General features: G+C 38.1%; 3 protein-coding genes across 4 annotated transcripts; 2 read left to right on the top strand and 1 right to left on the bottom strand.

The window, feature by feature from the left end:
- Positions 1-354: 354 nt before the first annotated feature.
- On the top strand, positions 355-3,744 carry GEX3 (gamete-expressed 3). The gene is made up of 10 exons (XM_086243853.1): positions 355-479; positions 578-765; positions 943-1,272; positions 1,498-1,744; positions 1,841-2,125; positions 2,261-2,347; positions 2,524-2,556; positions 2,630-2,689; positions 2,781-2,923; positions 3,184-3,744. Exons 1-10 carry the CDS (start codon positions 380-382, stop codon positions 3,742-3,744), a joined length of 2,034 nt encoding a protein of 677 aa, XP_086099979.1. The 5' UTR covers positions 355-379.
- Positions 3,745-6,132: 2,388 nt separating this feature from the next.
- LOC147284458 (B3 domain-containing protein Os01g0234100-like) lies at positions 6,133-9,944 on the top strand. 2 transcript variants are annotated; one of them, XM_086243856.1, is made up of 9 exons: positions 6,133-6,450; positions 6,559-6,651; positions 6,997-7,034; positions 7,130-7,292; positions 7,412-7,618; positions 8,208-8,298; positions 8,419-8,508; positions 8,629-9,460; positions 9,558-9,944. In XM_086243856.1, the coding sequence occupies exons 1-9, from the start codon at positions 6,271-6,273 to the stop codon at positions 9,613-9,615; spliced, it is 1,752 nt and encodes a 583-aa protein (XP_086099982.1). In that variant the 5' UTR covers positions 6,133-6,270; the 3' UTR covers positions 9,616-9,944. The 2 variants fall into 2 exon arrangements, with proteins under 2 accessions (XP_086099982.1, XP_086099981.1); XM_086243855.1 differs by having other exon boundaries at positions 8,419-9,460.
- A 1,833-nt stretch (positions 9,945-11,777) lies between these two features.
- On the bottom strand, positions 11,778-12,840 carry LOC147284457 (membrane-associated kinase regulator-like protein). The gene is made up of 2 exons (XM_086245157.1): positions 12,284-12,840; positions 11,778-12,160 (listed from the first exon to the last, which is right to left on the bottom strand). The coding sequence occupies exons 1-2, from the start codon at positions 12,791-12,793 to the stop codon at positions 12,107-12,109; spliced, it is 564 nt and encodes a 187-aa protein (XP_086101283.1). The 5' UTR covers positions 12,794-12,840; the 3' UTR covers positions 11,778-12,106.
- Positions 12,841-16,131: the final 3,291 nt, after the last annotated feature.

Raw genomic sequence — 16,131 nt, 5'->3', positions numbered from 1 at the left:
AAATTTTGGGGCTCTAAAGAAATTCTATATTTATTGGCGGATTCAGTAATTTTTCATACAGAAAAGCATGGTAGGGAAGCCCGGTAATAAGAATATGGGCTTGGGCTTGCGGTCAAACGCTCAAAGTAAGGCCCAAATGACATAACCTGGAATGTCATACAGAGGCTGGTCCTGCTGCTCAAGTCCACACTACACAAAGGCTGCCATGACTCACCTCCGGTTACTGGGTTTGGACCGTTTGGTTCCCCTACGTTGGGAGCGGTTAAGTGACAGTTATTTTCCAAATGAGGGACTGTACAAACCAACAGAGCCCAAAAAAGCTCTACTTCTCTCTCACTCACACTTTCACTCACATACAGTGCTGTTTGCAGTCTCTGAAATGGCAATGTTCAAATCTCTGGTGTTCTTGTTCTTAGTGGTCTCTTTGGACCCTTTGGCTTCTACCCATTCTCAGCCTACGCAATTCCAGAACTACCCAGGTAACGACATTCTGTGTTTTGTGTGTCAGTGGTATACGTTGCTCTAAAAGCTAGGCCATTGAAAGGGATTGTGGATTTTCATTGTTTCTCTGTTTCAGCTAAAGAGCCAACTAGGAGAAATTCTCGTAGACTCTCGAGACCTCTAATTGGACGTGATGGGAGGGTTTATACTTGTTCTGAGAAAGATTTGCTTGCATTTGAAAGTAATGGGTCCATTGCTTGGACCTTGCATTTGAATTATACATGCAATTTCGATATGCCTCCGGTTCATGGTGGTAGGGGAAAGGTATGTGATTTTCTTGATATTTCATGTAATCATGTCTAATATGTAAAGCAATCAATGTGGGTAGAGTAGAGCTGCTTGAATATGAAATCTGATATATGAAAATGTTAATTCCTATTCATTTTGAAATGCCATTTTCTGCAACCTTATAAAGTTGTTAACTTTTGCAAGTCTTGGCAGATATATCTGGCTGCAGAAAATAGGGTGATTAAGATCAACTTGGTAAACAATGGAACTTCTGGACCTGCTGCAGAAGTTTTGCTTCGTACAGAGCCAACTAAAGAAGGACAAGGTGAGATTGTTGGGGTTGCAGTTAGCACATTGAGTTCATCTGTATATATAAATATTAGAGATAGGGGACTATTTGCATACATGCCACATGGGCAATTGCTCTGGAGTGCTGGACCTGTGATTGACCAATATGGCTACCGTCAGGGTTGTAGGAAGGACAGTCCAGATTGTTATTTTAACTCAGTCCCTGTGATTGATGAATGTGAGGCTAGTATATATGTAAGCTATGCTCATCCTTGCTTTGTTTCCCATTTCTTTAAGCATTATCAATTAGGGGCATATTAAAATATGAGCAGTTTCTCTCTCGGTATATACAAGTAGGAAGATTAATGTTTATGTAATTCAGGAAAATAATTTTGTTCTAAGATTTTTCTTAGGAAAAAGGTCAAATTTTTGTGTGTTTTTCTTTAAGATTTTTTTTTTGGTCCCCTCTTTAATTTGTAGATCTCAAATACTGAAGGAGAACTGTACTCTTTATCAATTCGTAGTCAATATTTCCAATGGATCCAGGATTTAAGTTCGTATGACAAAGTTTTCACTATAACCTCTGGAAACAATGGTCGATTGTATGTTACTGTACCAGCTAAGGCTCTTTTGTTAGCTCTAGATGTTACTTCAGGAAATGTGCTGTGGGAGGGAAGTATTGGGCCATTAAGTATGGCTGGTTACACACCAGTTGTTGATTCTAATGGTAACTCTATGTTTCTCTACTTGCCCAAATTTTGTGGTTGGTCATAACTCACAATGAACTGATTTGCTTTCTCTGCTACTTCATCTGCTATAACAGGTTGGATATCTATTGGTTCATTGGATGGATTCCTATACTCATTTTCACCAACTGGGATTCTTAAGAAATTCTCAAAAATAGCTGCAACGGATTCTGTGATCCAAGTCACTCCATTTCTTGACTGCACTGGCTATGCAGTTTATATTTCTCAGACAGAGATGGAGGGGAAGACCAGCCACACAGTAGGTGAATATACTTATGTGTCAGCAACGAAACCCAAAAGTGTACGTTTCACATTGTATGTTCCAGCAACCGGGTCCATCTACTGGTCTGGAAGCCATCCTGGTAATTCTGTTTATGTGGTTTTCTTTTTGTCGAATTTAGCCCTTTATTTCTGGAACCTATTCAGTATTCACCCTTTTCCATACCATTTCTATTGCTTTGCACACCCTAAATGCTTTCACTGGTTGGTTGTACCAGGCCAATTCGCCTCCTTATTGTCTCACAGTGATCTTCACCATTTTATACTAGACGAGAGGATTCTTCTTGCATTTGTTGCTGCTGCAAGTGAGATTCTAATTGTAGAGCACATTTACTTCTTAACAGTAGTCAACAATTGTTGTACAACTTTTTTCTGTGTCGTGAAATATGTATGGAAATATGAATGCCCTTGTAGTCTAATTGAGAAACATAAAAAAGGATCTTGGACTCGCATATTGATCCATTTGTTTTCATTAATGCAGAGACTGGAAACCCACTGGCATGCCGTTCCACACGTAAGAACTAACTCCACAATTGCATTGACACTCATGTATCTCACAATTCATACAATTCTCTACTTAACCTCAGGTCACAAGCTGATGTCTAGCTGCTCCCAAGTAAGGCCAAAGCTTGCCAACATCTATACCGGTAAGTAGAAACTCTATGAAAATGTAATTATTGTAAAATTCTTGACCTTGAAGGTTTTGAGCTGCCGGTCCTTAGTTTTTGTCCCCTTTAGGTAATGAAAGGGCAATACTCTGGTTCCTACTTTTTGAATCTACAATCTTGGTAGTACTAGCTGGACTTGTGCGATTCTGTTGTATATTTTGGAGCAAAAAGAAGCTTCAACGTGAAGACCTTGGAAGTTTTCTTGAAAAACGAGTAAGTTTTAAATCCTTATCATCATATGCTTACTTAAAAGTGATAGTTTTCCCATGAACAAAGGGAGAGAGGTGAAGGAGATCAAAGATGCTTATACTAGATTAGCATGTACTTAAAAGATGCTACGAGTGCTTGTGCTTGAACAATGAACTTCTCATCCTGAGAAATTAGCTGTATACAACAGCCACAATAATTCTTATGAACCCATGTTCCTCTCGCTTCCTCAAATATGTTTGCTACCTTCTTCTCCTTGATTTCAGCGTTCTCTCCGGCTCAAAAAGAAGGCATTTGATAGGACAATCACAGAACTCGAACAAAAAGCTGCAGCTGAAGCAGTGGCCAATGAAGATGTGATTGAGAAATTGGGCAGTCTGTTACAAGAAAGGGAAGGCATAGAGAGAAGGCTATCAACAACCTATAGCTTGGGTAGGGATGGGACAAGCTCGCGGTCAAAGTCTCTTCTTCCATTGTATGATGGGAAAGCAAGGAGCTATTATTTTGGTGGTGCAAAGGAAGAGAGTGTTACTCATGTCTTCCACACATTGAGTGATACGTCATCTTCCAGAGAAAACAGCAGCAGTGAGGGAGAGAGTAGCTGGACTTCTTGTGTAGAAGACAAGGGGAAGGCACCATTGGAAGCAGAGAGCTCAGGTGATGGTGGGTTCTTTACAAGGGACTACAAGAGAAGCCCATCAGAGACAGCATCAAGCTCAAGAGGATTTGTGAATCATGAGGGTGAAGTGGAGTCTGTACAGAAGGTGATGATTGGTAGTAGGAGCTTATCATTAAAGAGGAGAAGGGCTTTATCTTCAACTAATTAGAAAGTAGATCACTTAATCATACACATAGAGCTACATATTTCCCACATACACAGAAGACTTACAAATTGAAATGCAGCAGTGGCTGCTTAATTATCTTTTGAGTACATGTGGACAAAATAGGACAAACCTTAGTGGCTGTTGCCCTCTTGGTACTCTGATGTATAAACAATGGTGAGTATCTTGTCCTGTGGGAATGGTAGTTTCTTCACTTCTTCACTATTCACGCTTGCATACACCCCCACAACACATGTCTTGTGCTTCTGCTTCTTCATCTGTAATTGCCATATAACCTGCATATGGAGCATCTGGTGGCTGTATAGAAAGGGTGCTCGGAGATTTCCGGTACATGGAAAGAGGCCTTGTCTCATACATCTTTGTGTGTGTGTTGCGTTTGAGGTGGGTGTGGGTTGAGGTGAGGGGGTTTAATCAACTTTTTAAATTGGCCAAAACATCTAATGGTCGAATATTAAACAAATACATGAAGCAATTACCAATTTTTTTTTTTTAAAAATTATTCATGAAGATCCTTCAATAGATCAACTATAGAGGAGCTGCTGTAATTGCAGCAGCCATGGTTGGTTTCTTTCATTTTACCTTTTCAAGGTTAGAGTGCGGGAGAAGGGGAAGATGATGTGGAAAGAAATAAGGGTAATTTAGAAAAAAAAAAAAAAAAAATACGGTTGTGACTGTCGAACAGTTATAGTTGTAATTGTCGAACAGTCACAATTGTGACTATTTAAAATTTATAAAAAATCAAAATTTTTAAGGGTTTCATACTTTTGATTTAGGTTTGGGGGATGAAGTCCTATAACCCAAAAACTAAATATTAAAGTTTAAGCCTTGCAAATATTGAAAAAACAATAAATCAATAAAAATGTTATGACTGTTAGACAGTCACAGTTCGATATAACCATGTTTTTTAAAGTTGGTACCTAAAGTGAAATGACATAAATGTTTTAGTAGTTGAAATGAAAAACATTATAATTTGGTACCTAAAGTCAATGAACTTAAAAAAAAAAAGGTGAAATAATTAAATTAATACTTTTTAAAATTGTTTTAGATGGTGAGGAAAGAAAACTAATAAAATTATGGGTTTGTTGGCCCAGGCCCAAATATCATATATGTCCTAACTCCTAAAGTCCAAAATATTTGAATGGGCCATTACAATACAACAACAAGACGTGACCGGAGAAAAAACAGAGTTAACAAACGGCGTCATAGCACTTAGGCATTAGAGTGCGTGGGGTTGGCAAAGCGGGAATCAGGGAGGGATGGCACGTGTCGGTAAGTTGGGGTTCCACTTGTTATTTAAGATTAGTAGAGTTTTTGATGACGGGTAGCAAATTTCTCTAGTTTCAGTAGCTAAAATCGTCATTTTAGTTATTAGACGACAACATTTACAATTAGTACTGCTACTTGCACACTCTACAAATTTAATTTGTAAAATAACAAAAAACCCCCAAAACAAAATTATCCAAAACTCCATCCCTCTATCTCTTCTTCCATCTCTCCTTCCCTCTTTCTCCCTATCACAGCACCCCCCACCCCAGACCCAAGCTCGACAGAACCACCCGCCAACTGCTCCGCCTCTCTCTTTTTTCCTTTCTCCTTCCCTTTCTTACCCCACTGACCACCCCACCCCCATCCCCTCCTATTTCTCTTTCCCCGAAACCCAACCCTAGCCCTTCACTCTCTCTCTAACTCTAAGTTCGACAAGTTCGCTAATGAACCAGGCGGCGAGAACCCTGCCAAAAGCTCCCTCTCTCTTCCCTAACTCCTCAACCTAGCCTCCACCGCCAGCTAGCGCGCGACTCCATGCACACACAACTATCCTGACACCACCACTCTCTCCTCCGGCCACCACCAATCACCCCACCAGTCAAAAAATACTCCCCAAAGGCTGGGCATCACTCCCCAGAACTCCCCTTACCGGCTAGCCATCCACAACCGCAAGAAATCACTTAAAAGCTCAAGCCCAACCGAACCTGTAATTTTTTTTTTAAGTGGATGTTTGGAGGGGAAAGCGAAGAAGAGAGAGGGGGGGAGGGGCTGGGTGGGTTGGGTGAAGGGGGTGGTGGCCGGGTGAGGGAAGGGGAGGAGAGGAGCTATGTGTGTGTGTGTGTGTTTTTTTTTTTTTTGTGAAATGAATAAAATAAGAATATTATGGTAATTGGGAGGGTGTGTATATGAAAAAAATTCAACTATAAGATAGGTGTAGGGGTGTGAAGTGAGAAAAAAAAAAAAAAAAAAGAGAAAATGACGTGCAAAAAGGAAAAAAAAGAAAAGAAAAAAAGTGAAAATAGCATCACTCTTTACAATTTACAACAACAAATCGAACAAAATGTCAAAAAACCAAAAAAAGGCCAACATCCTTAGGACCAAGGAAAGGAGGAGGAGGCAGAGCAAGGCAGGCATATGATATCTGGCTTGATCTCTCTCTTTGTTTTCTTAGGCAGAGACAGGCCACCTGTGGTTTGTCCAAGCCTGGAGGAGGGAACACAAAGCTGAAAGCTCCCATTAATCATCATGGGTCGGGATGTTAAGAAAGAGACCACCGCCACCAGATACCACCTGGAAGAGGAGGACGACCACCACCACCACCACCCTCGAACGGCGTCGTCTAAGGAGGATCAATTGTCCAAGTCCAAGCCCAAGCCCCAACCCCAGCCCAAGCCCAAGCCCAGGCCTTCTCCTCTCTCCCCGGCGGTCCGTCTCTGTTTCTCTGTATCTGGGCATGTTTGCATGTTGCATGCTGGTGCTTGTTTGCTTGTTTTTCATGAAAGTTGATGTGGGTTTTTGGTGCATTGTTGATAGCATAATAAGGTCAAGAAGACAAGCAAGCCGAACGAGAAAGAAGTGGAGTTTTCCACGCCCATGAGGGAGCTTTCCAATACCCAAGTTAAGAATGTACGGTTCCTCCCCCAAAACATAATCTTGGATTTTTTTTTTTTTTAATTTCCATGTTTGTGTTCACAAAATTTGTGGATCAATGCATGAATTGGCATCATGGGTAGGCTTTAAATTACACAAAAACATTGAAAATTCACTTTTATTGATTGATCAATCCTTGTTTGAGTTAAGTTGATAGGAGGAGTACTGGGTTAGAAGCCATTCTTGTTATGGATGGGCAAAATGGGAGAAATGTGCAACCTTTAATTCTATGACAAAAATGGTTGTATGGATGAAATGGAACTGTTCTTTATGAATTGGATTGCACGAATTGATGATTTTTTTTTTTTAATAAATGAACAGGCTTTATTGGGTCATGCAGGGAAGTCCATGCCCATGAGGTCAGTGTATGAATTTCATGCATTGTGGCCCTCTCATTGTTTGTCTTTTGTATTTTTGCTTCATGACAATACTGTCTTTGTGCTTTCTCTTAAAGCAATACACAATATGATTTCCCAATTGATGGCTCACCTTCACGGGGTCAAGCAAAGTCATCTGCCGTCATTCGAGCACAGGAAGTTCGATCAAAACTAGAACCTCAATTCCCTAGCTTTGTGAAATCGCTGGTCAGGTCACATGTAGCTAGTTGTTTTTGGATGGTAAGTTCTGTTAAACTTGATGAATGTGACAGCATTATTCATGATAGGAGTTATACATGTTATATCCCCTTCTCTTCCTTTTCCCCCCTATGCTTTCTTATATACATTTTCTACAATAGGGGCTTCCCACACTGTTCTGCAAATCACACTTACCAGATAAAGATATTACAATCACTTTGGAAGATGAAATTGGTAAACATTATCAGATGAAATACCTTGCATACAAGACAGGACTGAGTGCTGGTTGGAGACAGTTTGCTGTCTCGCACAAATTACTTGAGGGAGATGTTCTGGTCTTCCAATTAGTTGAACCTGCCAAATTTAAGGTAATGGTTTGAATCTTTTCTGTTCTGTATATATGGAGTGTTCTTTCGTCACTTTTAGTAGTCAGGGACAACAAAATGGTTTAATATTTGATGAGTGAATTTTTAGAGTTTCATTATGTGTATATATGTCGTATATATTATATTTCAGTAAAAAGGGACCAAAGTAAGTAGTCTGCCACACTTGGGTTTTATTGCATATTCACATCATTAAGATGCACTAGATGCTGGACACAATGCTTAAGAGAAAAGTAATGCATCCCAAACAAATACGACAACTGAGTGCATGACTGACTAGCATGGCCTTATCTTCTCGTTCAATTGCCTTAACTAGGACCAACACTTGTGCTTTGTTCGAACTCCTGCCTTGTCATGTCAGTCAAATTCTGATGGAGTGAGTACAACATTCCTTTGCCTGTCCAGATTGTTAACTTTCCATTTTTGTTGAACTGTAATAGAAAACAATTTATAAATGAAGCATTCCGAAGGGGGGTGAGATAGATCAAGAATTTGGTTTGCTTTTGCTATATGGATAATTTTGCCCTTTGGTGAATTTCACTCTTCATAATCACATCTTCCTCCCATCTTGTAGGTTTACATAACAAGGGCAAATGATTTGACTGAAGTTGATGGGGCTCTTGGGCTTCTAAATTTCGATTCTCATACAAAGCAAAACGATACAGGCAAGTTCGTTGATGTCTCTGTTTGTTTCTTTCTAGTATCATGCACTACCTTAGGAGGTTTATATTTTAATTTGCATTTCTATTGATGTTGCTACCATCTCTCGTGGGTGTTGCACTCAGATAAAGATAATGCAGAAACGGGCACAGTAGCTTGTAATGATTCTACTAACAGGAAACACACAGATGCTCATACAAAGCAAAACGATGGAGGCAAGTCAATTGATGTCTCTGTTTGTTTCTTCCTAGTATCATGCATTATCTTAGAAGATTTATATATTAATTTATATTTTATTAAATGTTGCTATCATTTCTCTTGGATGTTGCACTCAGATAAAGATAATGCAGAAATGGGCACATTAGCTTGTAATGATTCTACTAACAGGAAACGCTCAAAATCTTCTCCTTTAATTGTTCAAAAGAAGAAAAAGATTGGCTTGCGAACACCAATTCATCATAACCATGTTGGCTTGCGAACACCAGTTCATCATAACCATATTGGCTTGCGAACACCTGTTCATCATAACCTTGGGCAGTCAACAGAACCATCTGAAAATGATAGTGAGGAGGCTGATTCAGAAGTTTTGGAGGTTTCCAAGTTATTACCCGAAACACCTCTTCAATTTGAAGATATCAAAAGTTTTGAGAACTTCAGCATTCTTGTAAATGGATTTCTTGTGGATTCCGAACTCTCTGAAGATATACGAAAAAAGTACTACAAGCTTTGCCGCAGCCAAAATGCATTTCTTCATGAAAATGTTATGGAGGGCATGAATTATAAATTGATTGTAGGAGCTATATCTGAAACTGTAAATATTGCTGATGCCATTAGAGCTTGCAAGAATACTACGACTCAGGATGATTTTGCATCTTGGGACAAATATTTAAAGGCCTTTGAGTTGTTGGGCATGAATGTTGGATTTTTACGTGCTCGGCTATGTCAGCTTGCTAACCTTGCCTACGACTCAGAACCTTCTATGAAGGCAAGGATGTATAAAGAAGCTAGAAACGAACGAACTCGAGCAGGAATAGAAATGAGAAATATTGAGAGAAAGCTTGAGGAATTGAGGGACGCATGTGATGATTTTGGTGCTGCTGTTGAGGACCTGAGGTCAAAAGCTGATATCTACACCACCATGTTTCATGAAGAGGTTACTGCTCCTTGGTAACAATACTCTTTTGAAGTATAACATCCTCGTCTTCTTTTTGTTTCTTAATTTTTCCCTCAGGTTTGTGCATGTTTCCATGTACTTATTTTGTAGTCTCCTTCTGAATCCCAAAAGATGGTTAATTGTGCATTGTGGTTGTGGAAACGACTAGCAAGTAGTAAGTGTAGCTTTGTGACCAGGTGAGTCATCAGTGTAGTTTATGTCTTAACACATCCTCATTCATTATTTAATTACAAAAGAGGAGCTTCAACTTGCAAGCTTGCCCTACCTCAAATCTCAATGAAATTCAATGGCCAAGGTTCAAGGTAGGTTGTAATGTGGGTCACGACTTTGGGCCTGATGGCATGAGAGGAACCACTACAGCCTTGGATAAGGTATATATATGCTGGCACTGAGGTCTGAGAGCTATCAGCTAATCTGCATCTTTAAGTTCGGTTTGGGGCTTTTGGACTTTTGAACTTTTGTTTTTGTTTTTCATTTAGGGAAGGTGATGTCAAGAATTGAATTCTTCTTGTGATGTAGGGAGATAAATGCGCTATCATTGGAGTTAGTAGTCCATTGGTAGACCATTTTAATTTTTGGCTACATGTAAAAGTAACTATCTTACCATACTTGACAATATAGAAAACCATGAAGAGAAAAAGAAAAAAAGAAAAAAAAGAGAATAATATGCTTGCACAAAACTACTTTTACAAATCATATATAATTTGTCCCTTTTTGTTTTGTCAGATAAATGGGAAAAGTCATGCATGAGAAAGATGGACACAAAAATATATAAGACCGTTTCATAGAAGTTTTTCTCCAAATTAAAAATTTGGCAATCACTAATCCTATGAGCATTCTCTAACAATGAGGTGAGTCTCATTTGTTGTAGGTTTCAACTCATTGTGAGAGAATTCTTCATTCATAGAAGAATATCTTATTTGACAACACAACATGGTGAAAAACTTTTATGAGACTGTCCAATACACCGAATGTGCCTCTCTCTTCATGTCATATATAATTTAGTTGTGTGGAGATTCTGTTTGACTGCCATAGACAGTTTTAGAGAAGGGTGGTACTTGGCAATGAAGAAGAGTACATCACGGGTATTAAGGAGAAAGGAGGGGTTAGGTGCATGCTTTAATACATTGTCTCCAGGCCAGGCTGCTGTTGAGTCCAGCAGAGCAAGAGTAGTGTGTTTGGGAGTTATTGACCATGAACATTGTAACCCTGTTCTCGTTTTGACCAACAAGTACTTATCAAATATGTTGCATGTGGCACAGATTTAACCTGCACTGCACTGCACCCTCAGTCGATCAGTCTAGGAAAGAATTCCTCTACACCTTCTTCAACACCCACCCGTGGCGTGGCTGTCACATTTATAGTGGTCTGCTCCTTTTGCACCCTCCGCACTAAACGTACACACCTCAACACTCCAACTCGATCCTTTCATTATCCATCTTGAAAAAAACTAAGTCCAACCTACACCTACACGTGATTAGAGAGAGACATAATGAGTATGTGTACTCGTTATATAAAAATTGTACTCGTCTTAACTTATCTTGTAGCACATTATTATGATGTTAACCAGCTTTGTTTGGCAATATGGAATTCTAACTCGATCAGTACCTATTCCTTGAAATGTAAGTTTTCAAAATCCAGGAAATGCAAAGTTTGAAAAGATTGAGAACTGAAACGGTGTTTGAAATTTTATTGTTTTGGAAACATACAAATAAGGTGAACTCATTGTTATGATTTATTATAAAGTTAAAACCAAGGAATGAGAATTGAAATTTAAAAACCCAAGTCTTCTCCTAAGAATGCAAATCATTTTTTAAGTTTTAGATACTCATGGGAAAGACCATATCATATTTTAAGTACACATTCCAAACTCTTTCCAAATATCAAAACCGCAAAACAAGCTCTATCTCAGTAAACTTTAATTGGGTTAGTACCCTTTGATTTTTATTTTTTTTGGTACGTAGGTTTAGTACCCTTTGGCTTTTTTTTTTTGGCTGTTAAGGTGCTGATATAACATGCATTATCACATTCACACTAATTAAGTGTCCTTGGCTAAAGACCTTATTATCACACTATTACTAAGTTTTGTAAATTGCAACCAAAATGTTGCATTACTTATCTTTAATACTTGGCCTTCAAGTCTCTCTCTCTCTCTCTCTCTCTCTCTCTCTCTCTCTCTCTCTCTCTCTCTCTCTCCCTGTGAACAAAAGGTAAAAGGTACTTAAAAAGTACTAGATCCAACTGAATAGTAAAATTAACAAGCTGAAGAGATCCGAGTAAAAACCATATTCATATTGCTAGGAAGAAAAATAATGAGGTAATATGTGATAGAATGATAGATAGATAGATACATCAATCAATAGCTCAACAAAAAAAGACAATTAGAGCTTGACCATTGCACTACTACAGGGTTCTTCAACTGCAAACATTTTTGTACAGTGAACAGCCAAAAGACCAAAATATTCCCACCCAGAAAATCAAAACAATCCATCAGATCATCAACAGTGAAAAACTCTGAAAACAAATTACACAGAAAAACCCACCACCCATCCACTAACATAAAACATGATCAGGACCTCCCTCTAATTAAGTTTACCCAAAAACTCTCAAACATGAATAATAATAACCAATGGCTGCCACTATATTCCAATCTCATGGTCTCTCCAACTTGACCCTCCTTCATTCAACACCTCCTGCAACAAAATCAAATACAAATGAGAAATAATGCAAACTCCAAACCCATCTATAAATACAGCTCAAAAAATAAAAAGGGGGGGGGTGGGGGGGGGGGGGGGTTCATGAATTTAATTTCTCACCTGTGAAGTCTTATTAACAACATGATGATGATGATGGGCTTCCTCATGAAGTTGCAGAGCAGACCTCCTACCTTCCACAGGCCCATGATCACTACTACTCTTTTCCCCTTTCTTGGAGCCAATGTGGGTCCTACTCTTCCTTCCCAGAAGCCCCTTCCACCTCCCCTTTGGGGGCCTGGATGACACGTCATCACCATGGTCCTCCAAGAGAAGCTCATCCCTCAGAGTGGTGGTGGTGCCCCTCTGCTGCATCTGGGTGTCCTTGAAGGGCAGCAGCCTCCCCTTGAAGAAGAGCTCATCAGCACTCATCATGGAGTAGTTGGTCACAGAGAACTCAAAGTCTGAAGAAACAGGGGCTTCTCTGGAGCTCCTAATTTCTTGCTTGATGTGTTGGGCATCTGCAAAATCATTGGAGAAGGAGATTCTTGGGCTCATTGGAGCAAAGTGATGGTGGTGGTGATGGTGAGTAGTACCCTTATGCTCAGAGTTGTACATGTCTAAGCAGGCCATGGACTATCTTTCAAAACAACATGGAAATCAAAAAGGACCCCCCCATTAATAATAATCTGACAACGATTTACAAGTATAGAACAACATGTATATGTGGGTATTTATATCTAAGAAAGCAGAGATCTTTATTGTTATGGAGCACTGAATTAATTTTTCTTTTTTCAAAAAATTTATATAATTTTTTAGTTTTATATATATGTGCATGCATGTCTTGATGTGATGTTTTGTCATGACATGATAAATTAGGGATTCAATGATAATACAGTCTCCAAAGTTTCACTGTTTTCCTTGGATGTAGGTGAAGTTGCCGAGAAGCACTCCTTTCCCTTGTTGGCTTGTTCCCAGTTAGATAAATAGAAGCTCTCTCTCTCTCTCTCTCTCTCTCTCTCTCTCTCTCTCTCTCTCTCTGAAGTTGCCAAGAAGCACTCCTTTCCCTTGTTGGCTTGTTCTCAGTTGGATAAATAGAAGCTCTCTCTCTCTCTCTCTCTGTGTCAATTCCTTTAGTTACATGCTTATGGAAGAAGATTCTAAGAAACTGTCCTTGGGTTAAAGAAGCATTTCAAAATTCACTATTTTAATTATGTGGGTTCACAACATTTTTTTTTTGACCAATATGTGGGTTCACAACATTAAATGTACAAAACATGTACATATAGGACTACCCAGGTCAGTAATTTTAAATTTAAATTTGTAAACAAAAGAAAGAAAAATGATTATATGTTATTAATGCAGAATATAATAGTAAGTAATCAAAAGTGTAGTACAATTTCAGACATAAATTAAATCACATATCTTTCTTGATTTAGGTGAACTTGGATGCAAAGACTGAAAGAATCAGGATTTCACAAGAATGGTATGTGGCAGTGGTAATCAAGGCATGCATGCAGATTTTTACCAACCCATTAAAAATGTGAAAACTTTCTGAACCAGAAAAAATAAGTCACAGCTGAAAAGGTGTAAAAGCTGGGGCCAAGAAAAAGATGAGCTAGCAATAGCATCAATAAATGGTCAAATTGACAAATTGATAGCTGCATGGGTATCATAAACTTTGGGGCCAGGGTGTCAATATGGAGCTAGCTTCCATTGCTGGATAGAAAGCAACAGCAGCAAACAGCAAAATAGCAAATGGGTTTCCTTCTTTTTCTTAAAATTTTAAAAAAAAATAACAAAAACAAAATTTAATTGTGAAGAGGGTAAAACATTGAAAATGCTTTAAATGTTTGGAATGGTGCAAGTTTTGGGAGACATGCAGAGAGTGACAGAGAGTGGCATGCACAGTAGAACAGAGAGTCCAGAGGGGTTGGCATGCATTGCATTGTAGTAATGGGTTGACCCAGATTTGACTGCTAAGTGAATGAGCTGGAGATACCGACGGGTCAAAAGGGACCACGTGATCAACATCAGGGTTGCCTTATTGCATGCCATTTAAATATTATCATAAAATAAATAAAAATTAAATGAAATTAGAAAGCTACATAGGGATGGAGGATTGCTGATTTGGGCACCCCCAAGTGAGATTGTGGGAGTGCTGGGACTGGGAGAGATCACGTGAGCACGTGCAGAGCTAATTACCTTCCTAAGATGGTGCCATAGTGGTGGCCTAGTTTGCTGTTTAATTGCCACTGACACTGTGACACCATTTCTTTCCTAGCTAGACGCGTTTGTTTGGATTTTGGACCTCTGCTCAGAAAAGTAAACAAAAGAAAATGGCAAAATGGCAACAGTTAAACTTTTGTTGTTAGAAATGCATGCTATGATAGGGTTTAGGGTTTATAACTTAATTGGTGAGTAGTATATTAAATGAATTATATTAATTTTGCGATTACAATATGTTTCTACTTTCTAGGTAATATATGTGTTAAGCCATAATAACGTATATGTTTCTAGGTATGTGTTGCGAAGTGTAGGATGCAAAATTCATGCAATATCTATAGAACGCTCTATTAATTTAGGTGAGCATTATTTCAATACTTTCTCTGAGAAGCTCAAACGATCTTTCTAATTTCTTTTTCAATTTTTGAATTGCTTTATTTCAATTCCGATGTAATTGATTAATTACTTTATATTGTAGATCAATCTCCAATCTCTAAAGCGAAACCAAATATATTGATGAGATTTTTTCTATGGCTGCAAGTATGCAATCTTTAATATATTCAATGTTCCCTAAAAAATTGGAAGTTCAAAACATAAAGTCGAAGGTGTAAATTATGGCTAAATATTGACAAAAAAAAAAAAAAAGATATGAGATGAAATATACGTTGATTGTTGACTGAATTTTTCAAGTAGTTGATAAAGAAGTTATATTATATAGTGGAATTTCGTAAAGGGTGGAGTGATCAGTTTGTTTTCTTTTATAAACATAAAAAAGGGGATATTATATGTACCAAAAAAGGAGGGGGGGATGCTTATGGGATTTGGATTCATATTTATGACCAATACATAAGATACAGATATTGAGAATCTAATTAAATATGATGTATTTGGTTGGCAAAGTCAGGTGCAAACTAGGATTTCATTTTATCTATTATCGAAAAAAATTTAGTTTCCTTTGTTTCAAATCAAAGAAAATTGGATATTCTTCGGTTGTGGCTGTAAATATAAGGGATCTTGTCATTTTGGATATAGTACACGTCACTGAGTTTTCTTGTCAATTGTAGGCCTAAGTGTCTAACATGATCATAGGCTTACGTACCATCCTGTTGATAATCTTCCATGTTGAGCTACCGTGTGTGTGTGTTTGGGAACAAGGAAAAATGCAGAGAAAATCCAGAAAATGAAAGAGAAAGAGAGAAAATAAGAGAAATCTCTAAGTTTGTTATTGACTGAATGAATTACAATGTCCAATCTTTTTAGCTTATATTACACGCACAAAAGCTTTCTTAAGCTAACACCTTAACAACAAATTAACTGCTGAACTATCTAACTAACACACAGCAAGTCAGCAAGCTCATTCTGAGCTGGCTTTGATGAGTCAGCAATGCTGACTAGGCTTCTACACTTATCACTTAATTGTATGCACCAAAAGAAAAAAAAAAAAAAAAATATATATATATATAACTATTCTATGGGATTAGTTTTACAAAAAAGAATTGTAGATTTAAAAATAGGATATGAAACTTCAACTTTATATTAAATTTAATACAACAAACAAATTGGAAATCAATTGCAATAATGGATTATTTTTCTGATTACATTAGAGGAATTGAATTATGAAAATATTTTAATCTTAATCTATTATCTCATTCATTTTCACCACTTAGAGACTAATCAAGTAAGCTAATATCTTTCGAGTTTGGTAGAGTTCTGCCAAACACGAAGGACTCACATGCTTTTTCTTG

The sequence above is a fragment of the Dryas octopetala genome, chromosome 5 (genome assembly GCF_963921425.1).
Source record: "Dryas octopetala chromosome 5, drDryOcto1.1, whole genome shotgun sequence".
Taxonomy (NCBI): Eukaryota; Viridiplantae; Streptophyta; class Magnoliopsida; order Rosales; family Rosaceae; genus Dryas; species Dryas octopetala.
This window is presented reverse-complemented; position numbering and strand designations above follow the sequence as displayed.

Excerpts from the sequence above, each read along its gene's own strand:
- GEX3 (XM_086243853.1), top strand. The coding sequence starts at position 380 with ATGGCAATGTTCAAATCTCTGGTGTTCTTGTTCTTAGTGGTCTCTTTG. Across the intron at positions 766-942 it reads TTCATGGTGGTAGGGGAAAG|ATATATCTGGCTGCAGAAAA; the intron begins GTATGTGATTTT and ends AAGTCTTGGCAG. Across the intron at positions 2,126-2,260 it reads CTGGTCTGGAAGCCATCCTG|GCCAATTCGCCTCCTTATTG; the intron begins GTAATTCTGTTT and ends TGGTTGTACCAG.
- LOC147284458 (XM_086243855.1), top strand. The coding sequence starts at position 6,271 with ATGGGTCGGGATGTTAAGAAAGAGACCACCGCCACCAGATACCACCTG. Across the intron at positions 6,451-6,558 it reads CTTCTCCTCTCTCCCCGGCG|CATAATAAGGTCAAGAAGAC; the intron begins GTCCGTCTCTGT and ends CATTGTTGATAG. Across the intron at positions 8,299-8,418 it reads TACAAAGCAAAACGATACAG|ATAAAGATAATGCAGAAACG; the intron begins GCAAGTTCGTTG and ends TGTTGCACTCAG.
- LOC147284457 (XM_086245157.1), bottom strand. The coding sequence starts at position 12,793 with ATGGCCTGCTTAGACATGTACAACTCTGAGCATAAGGGTACTACTCAC. Across the intron at positions 12,161-12,283 it reads TTGTTAATAAGACTTCACAG|GAGGTGTTGAATGAAGGAGG; the intron begins GTGAGAAATTAA and ends ATTTTGTTGCAG.